Source organism: Sus scrofa, chromosome 1 (genome assembly GCF_000003025.6).
Source record: "Sus scrofa isolate TJ Tabasco breed Duroc chromosome 1, Sscrofa11.1, whole genome shotgun sequence".
Lineage (NCBI taxonomy): Eukaryota > Metazoa > Chordata > Mammalia > Artiodactyla > Suidae > Sus > Sus scrofa.
The window spans coordinates 123,634,401-123,647,090 of NC_010443.5; the positions used below are offsets into that span (position 1 = coordinate 123,634,401).

The following is a 12,690-nucleotide window of genomic DNA, read 5'->3' on the forward strand; positions in this document are numbered from 1 at the left end:
GTCATGTAATGTTTGCAGAAATAAAAATGGAGAATGGAAAGTCAAAAGGCTGTGGAACAGTCCGATTTGACTCCCCAGAATCAGCTGAAAAAGCCTGCAGAATAATGAATGGCATAAAAATCAGTGGCAGAGAAATTGATGTTCGCTTGGATCGTAATGCATAATTTGAAACCACGGTTGGAACATTCTTACATCTGTTTTGCTGAATCTCCTAGTAAAAGTCATTTTTAAAGTAATACTGTATGCTTATAGAAGTTGTAAAGATGAACTTTTAAAACTCCCACCAGCTTTTAACAGTATAGTGTTAAATATACTGTGATTTTTGTTAATCTCAAGTTTGGGTTTTAAAGACAGCAAGTCTGGTCATTCAGTTTAAATGAATGGTTATACTATTTTTAATGAAATAAGCCATTTTCTTGTTATTTTCAGTTCTACATAGCGGGATTTGTTTGTTCAAGTGTTCCCAGCTTTTATCAACTTACTGTAAGGTAAAACGTAGGTGGTTCTTTTTTTAAAAAAAACTTGTTTTATATATGTAATTGTCCTTGAAAAGGAAGGGCTCAGACAAATTAGGATATGATTTTGGTTAGTTTTAAAAATACGTTTTGTTGATGATAAAGAATTACTGTAAGTTTTAGTTCAGAATATTTTTTATTTGACTTAAATGAAGAAATGGAATTTTCCTTCTCTGCCACTCCCCATCATTCACATTTTCCACATAACATTATTAACGTTAATCTCCACAGCCCCTTATTTTATTATTTCCAAGAATTCCAAGTTCATATAAAACTGATAATGTAGCAAGCCCCAAGTATAATAACAGGCAGACTATTCCCAACTTTCTGTCTAGTTTCCAGCCATTGAGGTGAACTGCTAAGAGAAGAAAAATAATCGAAATGTTGAGAAAGATGGTTATGTAAGTTAGTCCTCTACTGTTCACTTCTACAGGAGCAGATGTGTTTATAAATGCAGTTTTAATAAACCACGGAACACCTAGGCACAGCATATCAAACACGTTGGATCCCACAATGTTAGACATAGCCATATCTCCTTTGCCTGCAAAAAAAGCATGCTGTTAAAATGTGCATACCAATACTGTCTTTTATTAATAAGCTTCATAAGAAAAACACTGGATACCTATTTTGTTTGTTTTGGAAAATTGTATTAGAGCAAAAGTCTTAACTGAGTTTGTATTTTTAATTTGGGGGATTAGTATTTAAAGTCTTAACATTTATTTATCTAATAATAATTATTTATTAAACCATTTTTCAATAAGGTATGTAGATTATTTGTGGCTTTTCATTCTAACATGGTTAATTATGATTTAATGCACATTTCAAATGAATATTATTTAAAATATTAGATTTAGTGAAATTAATCTGCTATTAAATAATAAAGCCTTCCTCTTGAGTTACTCTTTTTTTTTTTTCTTCAAAGTATGTTACTGAGAAAATAAATATTTTAAAGGTACCTTTGCTCAGTGTATTTCAGCTAGGCTTTAAGAATGGGCATTGCAGCTTGAGGGGTTTGGTTCTTACCTTTTTTTGCAACCAAGACACTTGCGATCGTGTCTGGTATGCTTGTTCCTGCTGCTAATAATGTAAGGCCCATTACAGTATCTGGAATGTCTAATGTTTCCCCTGTAATAAACATAGATATTGCAGATTACAAGTCTTAAATAGATTCACTAACTCTTCTTTGCATATATTTCTTTCCTGAACAAAAAGTAAATAGGCACATTTATATTTCAGAACCAATATGTACTTCAGTTTTAGTTAGCAAAATATTTAAATAATATTAGTAAATTGGGTAACCCAGATAGCACAGATTTTTAATGATAGGTATTCAAAAATATTTAAAAGACAAAATTCTACCGAGAAGTACCTGGTATGCTTGCAGAAGTTTTGGGTGTCCACTGATAACCTCATCAAGGCTATTATTTAATATGTGCTAATGAGATTGGTCATTTTCTCTTTGTTTTTAAAAACATTTTTCTAAAGAGGTCAGATTTAAGCAAATTACTTATAGCTGTTTTTAAACTATTAATGTGTTAACATGGTGTGCATTTTTAAGTTCTGCTTTAGTTACATATCTTAATTTAGTGTTTTCTTTGGAAAAGTACCACAAATATTAGGAAAAAAAAATAGTATTCTGCTTGAGTCTTTCTAACTTTATGGTCCCAGTTTTTAGTACTTTTGTTAAATCTGATGTTAGTTCAGTGTTTTTCAGAAATGTGTTCATTTTGGAAAACAGAACTAGAGGGAAGTTTTTTTTTTTTTTTTTGAAGTACATATAACTGCTCTTCATACTGTAATTGAAAACTTGCTTTAGAATCTTTTTTTTTTCTTAAAATTTCAATTAAAATCTTCAAGTAACATATTTATTGCATGCTTATATATTGATGTTGGAATTGTAATTGTTTGTTAATTTTTGTTTACTGGTTTGCCGAAGTTTATATGTACATAAATAACACTAATATTTATCATCTTGGGGATTGTTCTATAATCTAATACTTGATTTTTGCTCTTTTCTTGCTTTCCTGATATCAGTTGTGATATAGTTTAGAAAGCAAGCTATTGGACTTTTTCATCTTACTCATTAAAAAAGAAATATTCTTAGATAGTGTACTCTTCAGAATCACATTAATTTGGGAAAAGTCAGAGGTCAGCAAACTTTTTGAAAGGGCAAGATAGTAATTATTATTGGCTTTGCAAGCTTAAATATGATCTCCATCACATTTATCAGCTCTGCCAGGTAGTGTGAAAGCATCCATAGACAACATATAGAGGGATAAGTGTGACTTCGGTAAAATTTTACTTGCAAAAACATCTATTGTGGCACATAGGTGGTAGTTTGCTCACCTCTGATATGAGTCCATTTAGGTTAAGCTTTTGGGGAGAAATTAGCATTTTTTTTTTTTGTTGTTGTTGTTCTGTGTTTATATTCACTGTTTCCTTCTGGACTAGGAGTTCTCTGGGACTAGAACTGCTAATGCCCAAGCACTAGTAGTTAAATCTTAATCATGAAGGTAGTAGAAACCTAAACTAAAACTTTATTTTATAACCTTTTTACTTATTTCATAGTACATTTATATTGCTATATTAGAAAGCAAAATAAAATGTAATCCAGTTAAATGGTGAGCACCCATTGTTTTCTCAAAACACTGGCACCTTGGTATATTTTTATCATGGAGTGAAATTCAATATAAAGACTATATTATGGACCCATGCACATGCTGTGAATTCGATTTCATTTATAACATGATCCTTTGATTTGTACCCCTGAGCTGTGTAATCATGAGAATATAGTTGATATTTGATATGGAACTCACAAAACCTGAATGATCTTGTTGGTATATTAATATTTAATCTTTTTGTAAATAGCAGTAATCTTTAGTCTTTGGTCAAAAAGGTATTTGCTCTTTAACTAGACTACATTAAGTGAATATATGCTGTTTGTGCTTATGTAAAACTGTTTAATTTTAACTTATGCTCTTGTACTTAAGGTACATACCAGTTATTGTGACCATCCAAACCAGGATATATGTAAATGCAGATATCCACAGTGCTGACATGAAAAAAGTTATGACAAAATAATTTTTCCAAAACCTTCTTCTACAATCTGGTATGGTTAGAAAAAGTAGTATAATAATGGGAAAGGATAGTACCCAAAAAATTCTTTTTAAGTCTGCTTCAGGCATGTTGAAAACACTTGGTGGATCTGTTAAGAAAAAATTAAATGATTTTGAGTTCTCAAATGGCCAATTAAGTCAGAAGTGTCCATTTAGAAAGCTATATTGAAATAAATTAGCTGTATCCTTTTTTAAGGGGCTATTTGAAACATTCGAATACCTCATTACTGATATTGCTGGCAAAACGAAACTAATTGAGACTTTAGGGCAGACAGTGTAAAGTGAGATACTCAGCATTTCTTGATTTGGGGACTTAAATCCATCAAAATGTCCTGGGTCATGTATTAAATATGCTAGAGACGTAATGTTCATAAAATGTCAGTTCAGCATCTCCTGGTTTTCTAGTGTGGGTGGTCTTTAGTAACTTTTGCTTATGAGATTACCTGGCATCTTACCTTAGCTACTCCAGATATCTCCATTTTCTAAAATTGATGATACCTCTGGCCTGCCCTGAGTATCAGATAATGTATACTTAAGGAGTAAATGGTAATTATGGCATAATCTTTTTATTAAGTTGTAAATTTTTTACGGCCTCACCTGTGGCATATGGAGGTTCCCAGGCTAGGGGTCAAATAGGAGCTAATAGCTGCTGGCCTATACCATAGCCACAGCAACGCCAGATCCGAGCCGCTTCTGGGACCAGCACTGCAGCTCATGGCAACACCATATCCTTAACCCACTGAGGGAAGCCAGGGATTGAAACTGTGTCCTCATGCGTAGTAGTCAGATTCATTTCGTATTCAACTCCCTAAATTGGATATTTTAATTCTCATTGTAAGTGACTGGGGGCTTGTTCCATTATTTTCTTTCATTAATTTACTAAACAGAATTCACCACAATTCTTAGGAAAAAAAACCTTAAGAAAATAGGAACTAGTATAGAAGCCACAATGTTAACTTATAAAACTTGAGTATGTCTTTTTATTCAATTTGTTTTATTAAAATAATGGAAGATAATATATTGGATAAAAATGGAAAATCACTTTTTTTTTGGCCGTGCCTATGACCCGTGGACGTTCCCGGGCCAGGGATCAAACCCATACCAAGTGCAGCAGCTTGAGCTGCTGCAGTGACAATGCCAGATCCTTAACCTGCTGTGCCACAAGAGAATTCCAGGAATTCACTTTAAAATTGTTTAAAATTTGTGTGGCATTTACAACATACTATATACTTACATATTAGGTCAAACCACTTTACAACTAATGCTGGTACAAGAACTCATAAAAATTTTTTTGCCAAGCTTCAGCCAGTGGGCCAGCAAGTAACATTAGATATAATTTTCATATAATAAAAAATTTTGGGACTTTTTTTTTAGTTTCTCATTACAAAATTTAACTTAAGAGATGTGTACCTCTTGCACCTGAAAGACTAGAAACTGTAATTTTTATAAGAAGAGGAAAAGTCATGCTTTACTTTTTTAAGGTAATAAATTAGAATAAGTTTTCTAATGTTCTAAAGAAAGTTTAGAATCTGTTTCTTAAAACCACTTTATAAAAAATAACCCATAAATTTATATTTCTGGCCCTCGCTGAATCTGACTTCCTACTAAACAGTAAATGTTTTTGCTCCTGCTTCAAATGACATATTTAAAACTTGTATCATTCCTTTGTTTCTTTTTCCTCACACCAGCCCTTCTTCCCAAATTCCTAGTTTTTGTGAGTGGTGTTCTTATTTTCTCAGTCATGACCAAAGCTTTAGTGTAACCCTTCAGTTGCCTAGTCTTGGTGATGCTTCCTCTGTATTGTCTCACTTCTGTTCTCTTTCATTCCTACTGTCTTCACTCTGTCTCGATGTCAGCTAAACATATCGATCGTTTTAGTAACGTCTTACAGACCTCCATGTCCTTTATTTCACTTCTCATAATTTCTTGTTCACAAACCTGCAAATACTCTTATGTCACATTTAAGACCTTTTCTGTCCTACTCCTTTCTATCTACTTTTTCTCTGCTTCCACACTATGCACATTCTGTGCTCTACTTACCCTTACTACTTGAGCAGGCCTTTTGATTGTATTTCTTTTGTCAATCCATGGAATACTGTTTACTCATATCTCCGTGTCATTTATTTATGACTAATAAATAACAGCTAATAAGACTTCAAAAGCTGTTACCTATTAGTCATAAATCAGGTTGTTAGTTAAAATCCTACTATTCTACAAGGCTTAGTTTTACTGCTCCCTTCTCTGTGATAACCTTTCCTAGCTAACTATCCTCATCATTTTTATACCATATATTCCATTCAAGAACCACAGTTATGCTTTTTTTTTCCTCTTAAGCTTTCATATTTTAACTATTTTTTTTTCCTATATTATTAGAAGCTTCTTTAAGGATAGGTCTGCCTCTTCATCATCCCTGAATCCCCATAGTGCTTTTTTATATAAGTATATAGTACTTTCTGAATTGAACTGAAATTATGTTTTTCCAGTGAATAAACTTAATAGTGGGCAGAGTGTGATTATTACCTTCGGAAACCTGACTAAGACCATGTAAACTTAAAGAAAGCTGGGAGTAGCCAGAATCTTCATGAAATATTCCACTGTCAGTTCTTGATTGTCTTCGGATGAATGGTTGATCCTCATCTTCCCATCCCATCAGTGGCTGTTGTTCACTTCTCTCTTCCATAGCTTTGCCAAGACAGGTACAGCAAGGACTGCATTTCTTTATAATATATTGGTTAATTTTAATGTCAAAACACAGCACCAAAACATATAATCCGTATATCAAAATCAGTAAAGTTCCTTCATACCTATAAATTAGAGAAATTTGTGTGTTTTTAAATTAAAAGTGAAAGTTACTTTAGAGTTAATAGCTTTGGAGCAGTATCTGCTTAATAATTTTCTAATGCAGCAACAGATCAGAAATAGTCCAAATATATTTTAGTTTTATAGGTGTGTCCAGACTTGGTTATAGCATTATTAAAAACTTACTGATGAAAGATTGACACTATCCTATCTATATTTCAGAAACAAGAATTATAAAATCATCATCTTCATTTGTAGTTTCCTTCCAAATGTTGGACATAATAAGTTCTTTGAAAATAATAATAATTATAGGTTTTCAAAATAAAAGTGAAACTAATGAATAGTCATAGGCATTCACCTGATTTCACTGGAAGAATATAATAATTATAAGAATATGGTAACTATTCATTTCAGTTATTCTAATATAGAAATTTTGCATAAAATATTCAGAATATATTAGGCTTTGGCTGGAGATTTTCAGTTGCTATGCAGAGGTATTTTGATGATTATAACGTAAATGAATTTGGCTTAAATTCACAAGAAAGCAAGATATTCTCAAAAATAAAATGGTACCTAAGGCACTGAGAACTGTCTTCCTATACTTTAGTTTGCTGTTTAAAGAGCTGTGATTAGCTGATACCATCACATTTGAACCTTGAATTTACCTGTTACCTTAAGCCAGTGAACCTCTGCTAGCGCTTGAAAGCACAGAGTTCTTGATTTTCCTAATGGAGGGAGCATTAGCTTGGTTACTCTAACAGTCCTTGTCCCCTTACAGACGACCACCAAGTCCCAGAAACATCCCAGTCATAACCACCAGACTTTCCTTGGGAGACAGACTAGATTTCAGGGTGATTCCTTTAGAAATTTTGCTCCCTATTAAAGTTTCTTGATAGCAAGTTTTAATGCAGCATTGCCCAGCTGTAGTATTCCAGAGGGATACTGTTTACATTGTTCTCTTTTTCTGGTGTCCTCTGGCACTGGACAGTGTACAACCCATGTGGCTATGTTTTACATTTCTTTATCCCATAGATTCTTAGCATAGTGATAAACACCTAATAAATACCTAGTACTTATTAGCTGAAAAAATACCTGTCCACCAAGTCACTCCTTTTTTGTTTTTCTTGAAACAGCAAGATGTGGGGGATATTATAAAGAAAGGAACAGTTTTTAGTATTGAAACTAAACATTTTCTATTTTTAGAGGAAGAATATAACTATGTAGTTCCTTTTACAGAGTGATTGTCAGGGAGAGGGAGGAACTTAAAGGGACTTCTTTTGCTTCCTTTGTTACCTTTCAGTCTTGGGACCATGACCACTTCTAACCAATGCAAGGTAAACAACCCAATAAATGAAAAAGCCACCTGGTGGGCCTTTAATGGACAAAAGTTGGGAGACTTTCTGAACAATCAGTGGGGAGAAAAAAGTGATAACATCTAGTGTTTAGACAAAAAAGGAAACTGACTTGACTGAAAAGAAATCATAAAGAAGGGAGAAGAATCCAACCAGCAATTGTGATGAGGAGGTTAGCTCAGAAACCTACTGGAAAGTGCTGCGGAAGTGGCAGATAACTTGAGAAGTGACAAATAACATTTCTGAAAAAAAGGAAATGCCAACAGAGAATTTTATAAAAATCGTCTTGTAATTGTTTCACAAAAGAGTAATGATTATTTCATGCTTACCAGTAAACTTGGTTGTCAAATATTATGGCAAGAACTGCTGCTACACTAATCGCATATGCAGCACAGTCTCTGAACAGGGGCCAACATGATAGTGTTGAAACCTGTAAAACGATCATTAATTTACTCTTTCCATTATGCTGTAACTTCTTCAAGTATTTGATTAATGTAATACTAAAATTGTTTGTATATTTGTAGCTGAAATATTGTTATCTTTTGCATATTGCTTAGAGAAAAGGGAATTTTAAGAAAAACTGTTTCTAAGCCTATTCTGATTTTCATAAATTTGACCAAGAGCTATTTGTGGGTTAACCTAAAATGGAGTCCATGTTGTTTTTTCTACTGATTAATAAATTCAGTTGAACACATTACTAGTGCCTTGTTTGTTCTAGACTGTAAACTGTTACTATAATTTGTCAAGACAATAAATTTTGTTGAATAAAGTTTTCTTACGTACCACATTAGATAGTAATCCACAGGCTGCACAGATGCCAAGGATATTATAAATTGCAGACCCAAGAATGGTGCTAATGCCAATATCGCCCTTTGTGATAAATACACCTGTGAGCAGGATGTAAGTTAGTGTTGACTTAGATAAAATCACACAGAGTAAGTAAAAAATAGAAGGAGCAATACTTACCGAGGAAAGCAGTAACTAATTCAGGAGCTGAACTACCGGCTGCCATAAAAGTTGCACCTGCAACATCCTGAGACAATCCAAAGGCTGAAGACAAATGAAATTGTTATGCTTGTTAAACTGACGAAAGAGTATGTCTTCATAACTAAATAGATATCAAGCTACATCTTCACAGAAAAATCACTAATACTAACTTCAACTGGAAAAATAACATACAGGTTAAAAAACAAGGAATTCAGATTTGTTTTGTTTTTTTGCTTTATACATTCATTATTTAATGCTTCGGTAGAAACAGAAGGCTAGGAGACTATTGGAACTGCCATGAAATGGGATCCTTCCAGATCCAGAAAAGCTTGCTTTCTAGCTGTAGGGCTTGTAGGTGGATAGCAACAGCATGATTTCTTTAAAACTGTCATGGCTCAGTGGTTAACGAATCTGGCTAGGAGCTATGAGGTTGCGGGTTTGGTCCCTGGCCTTGCTCAGTGGGTTGAGGATCCGGTGTTGCCATGAGCTGTGGTGTAGGTTGCAGATGCGGCTCAGAGTCTGTGTTGCTGTGGCTCTGGCGTAGGCCTGCACTCAGATTAGATCCCTAGCCTGGGAACCTCCATATGCCGTGGGTACGGCCCCAGAAAAGACGAAACAAAAAACAAACAAAAAAAAAATGCACTGTCAACAATGCTGCAGTAGGAGCTGAGAAAATAAGGTAATTCAGGAGTCCTAATCCTACTTGAAAGAGGAGAAAAAGTGAATGTAGGTAGATTTTAAAATCTATAAATGATGTTGAATTATAGAGTTTGTTAACAATTTGGCAATTTCAACCTTGGCTAAATACAAATAAGAGAAAACTACCTAGAAACCAAGTAAGACTTACAATTTATAATAAGAGTCTATTGATTTGAAATACAGAGTTACCAAAACTGCTCCAGAGTAGGAAATAAGAGAAAAATACTCCTATTCAAAGAGTTTGTGAATTTCCCATAGACTTAAAAGCATGCAAATCCATTATCCAGTGGTTGATGAGAGTCAAATTTGTGGCCCTTTCAGCTTTAGAGCTAAGGCACACTATGGGAAAGAAAGAGAAAGCTGTTGAAGAAACTACTTTGCTTTAGGAAGGCTGAGAGCAGGTTGCATCAGATCCCCAACCAGTCTTTCCTGGCAGACAAAAAAATAGCCCATAAAAGTAGCATGCCAGGCATTACTTAGCCTAAGTCTCAAAGTGTCAAAGTTAGAACTAACATGCAGTTTTCCAAAACTTGGATAGCAATCTCTAGTTTATTGTTTACTATAACTATTGATTTTTGGTATTCAGTTTTCTCAGACCCTCAAAGTCAGATGTGCTTGATTTAGTCCCTGTCACCTGTGCTCAGAATTTTCTGATTACTTCTTGACTGGGAACCGTTACCTGTTGCTCACCCTTTAGTCCAGCTCAGGCTCTACTACTCTGCTGAGACATCTGCCTTCAACATTACTGATTTCTTTTTGGTTGTTAGTATGGCAGATTGTATTTTATAGAAATACGATATTTCTACCCACACGGTTTTCCAGAACGTTCCCATTCCTTGTCAAAAAACTAAAAACAAATAAAAATAACATGGAGTTTACATCCTTTAAGCCTAGATGAGCAGAGCCATAATATTTCTGAGACTGACAGAATTTCTTCATGGTTCTCTCTCTAGGGACATTTGCTTCAGGAGCCCTCAACGACCACGTAAAAACTCTGGATACTTGAAATCCCCATACTGGAAAGGCCTCATGAAGAGCCCATATAGAAATAGAGATGCCTGAGGAACCCCTGATGTTCCCACAGTTTTGAGTCTTTCCATCCCTGGCACTGGAAGCATGAAGGAATAAGCTTCCAGATAATTCCAGCCCTCTCTTCAGACTATGTCAGCATAAAAGACCTTGAGCGAGAACCACCTAGCTGGGGCCGATAAACCCCCAAAGCTGTGAGAGGTATGAAATGATTGTTCTTTTAAGCCACTAGTTAGGGAGTGATTTGTTAAGCAGCCATAGACAATTGCAACACCTGACTGTTGTTCATCTATTATATTTGTTGTCTACCTACTATACCAGATGCTTTTTTTCTGTGCCAGGAATGTTGCAGTAACAAAACAGACAAATGTTTCTACTCCAGAAGAGTTTAATTTTAGTGAGAACAGACAAGAAAATATGTATTCTGTAAGAGAAAGGAGAAAAAGTGGGGTAGGGGGATATAAAATGCCGTGGAGGAAAGACTGATTTTAGATTGGGTAACCAGAAAGAATCTCACTGAGCTTGTAACTTAACAAAGACTTTGAAGTGAGGGAGCTAGCCGCACATAGGCCTGGGAGTATTCTGGGCAGATGGAGTGGGCGCAAAGGTTTTGAGGTCAAAGCTAGCCTGTATGTTCAAGAAATAGAAAAAGCCAGTGTCTGGAATAAAGCGTGTGAAGGAGAACTGTAGGTGATGAGGTCAAGGTAGTAGGTGGCCAGATCATGTAAGACCTAGTAAGGACTTGTAGCTCCTAGTAAGGACTTTGGCTTTTATTGTGAAAAATATGAGACGTGCTTAGAAAGCCATTCGCAATATTGCCTGCTGATGATATCAGCTCCAGTCATCTTCTTTTAATCCCCATGGGGTTGTCTGGTCTCAGCAGCCCAACCAGCTCTAGTTTGAGCTGTTTTTCTCCCTGGTAAGCCTCCAATGAAAAGTCCCCTCAGGATCATCAGAATTGTTTAATCCAGACCCTCTATCCTATTCCTTACTATTTGCCTTTGGTCTTGTTGCTTAATGAACATCTACCTGAGGTGACTATTGAAGGGGAGAAGTAATAATATATATAACTTACCATGCATAGCATAGCATTTCTTTTACTGGTAAGAGTGATTTTACACACACACACACATACACACACACATACATATACATTTAATGTTTATATTCTTACTACAAATCTGATATGTAGTAGGACCAATTGGCCATAAAACTTAACATTTAACAAGATAAAGCATATTGTTCTCTAACTTTTTTCATTTTATGTATGAAGTAAATAATATCTTATATTCATGGAATACAATTCACTTTTATATACATAATTTAATAATCTCAACTCTCTTCAAATATGAGTGGTGATACTTCCATTCTACAGATGAAGGAACAGGTCTAGAAGGTTAAGTACCTCAAAGTTACATGGAGAGTTAGCATCTTAAATGTGAGGACTTAGGTCATAAACCCCAAGTCTGCTGGTTCAAAGTCCAGGATACTTCTATTTTAACAGAGAAGCTCAATATAAGAGTGATACTTAGGGAGTTGCCTGGCAGCCTAGCAGTTAAGGATTCAGCCTTGTCACTGCCAAGGCTCAGGTTCTATCCTTGGCCCAGGAACGTCTACATGCTATGAGTGCAGCCTGAAAAAGAAACGACGACAATTAAAAAAAAAAACAAAACAAACATACAAAACGAATGGCACTTAGGCAGCCCAATTATAATATGGGAGGTGACAGTCATTTTCTTCCCTGCCTTGTGGCACTGGGTACATAATTACCCCTGTTCCATTATTTCCTAGTGGGAAGATAGCTAATAGGAATGAGGAATACTTTGGAAGTTTTTCAGCATATTCCAGAGAATGTCTAAATTTAGTGATATTGTATATTACTCTGAATCCTCAGATCAAATCAGGGCTAGATAATATGTGGAGGAAATTGAAAAAAGAACAAAATGCTTTATCTTGAAAAAACTGTCTAAACTTGGAACGGCCAAAGAGTGAGTTGCCAATCTTTGTTTAATGCTGGCTAAAGAATGCTTCATTAGAAAAATTCAGTGTCAAGCGAAAAAAGGTGGCCTATCCAGCTTTTGAAAGGTAGGAAAATAGGTGGCCCTTTTTGAATATGTTCATTCTCAAAAGGCAGTAACAACAAAGCTTGTTGGTATTCACTGAGTTCTATTTGAGTTATGAAAAGAAAGGTTC

General features: G+C 34.9%; 2 protein-coding genes across 4 annotated transcripts in view; one reads left to right on the top strand and one right to left on the bottom strand.

The window, feature by feature from the left end:
• Positions 1 to 8,479, top strand: part of MYEF2 (myelin expression factor 2) — a 60,044-nt gene extending 51,565 nt beyond the window's left edge. For 2 of the 3 annotated variants that reach the window (XM_013985472.2, XM_005654450.3), the window contains one exon: positions 1 to 7,219. In XM_013985472.2, coding sequence (XP_013840926.1) covers positions 1 to 164 — 164 coding nt within the window. In that variant the 3' untranslated portion in view covers positions 165 to 7,219. The other variant, XM_005654449.3, reaches the window with a different exon arrangement.
• SLC24A5 (solute carrier family 24 member 5) overlaps positions 677 to 12,690 on the bottom strand; it is a 22,129-nt gene continuing 10,115 nt past the window's right edge. The window contains exons 3-9 of the mRNA XM_003121523.4: positions 8,749 to 8,832; positions 8,566 to 8,669; positions 8,112 to 8,212; positions 6,152 to 6,435; positions 3,514 to 3,720; positions 1,539 to 1,640; positions 677 to 1,056 (exon numbers count right to left, since the gene is read on the bottom strand). Of these exons, the coding sequence (XP_003121571.1) occupies positions 734 to 1,056; positions 1,539 to 1,640; positions 3,514 to 3,720; positions 6,152 to 6,435; positions 8,112 to 8,212; positions 8,566 to 8,669; positions 8,749 to 8,832 (1,205 nt within the window). The 3' untranslated portion in view covers positions 677 to 733. The remainder of the gene's footprint in view (positions 1,057 to 1,538; positions 1,641 to 3,513; positions 3,721 to 6,151; positions 6,436 to 8,111; positions 8,213 to 8,565; positions 8,670 to 8,748; positions 8,833 to 12,690) is intronic.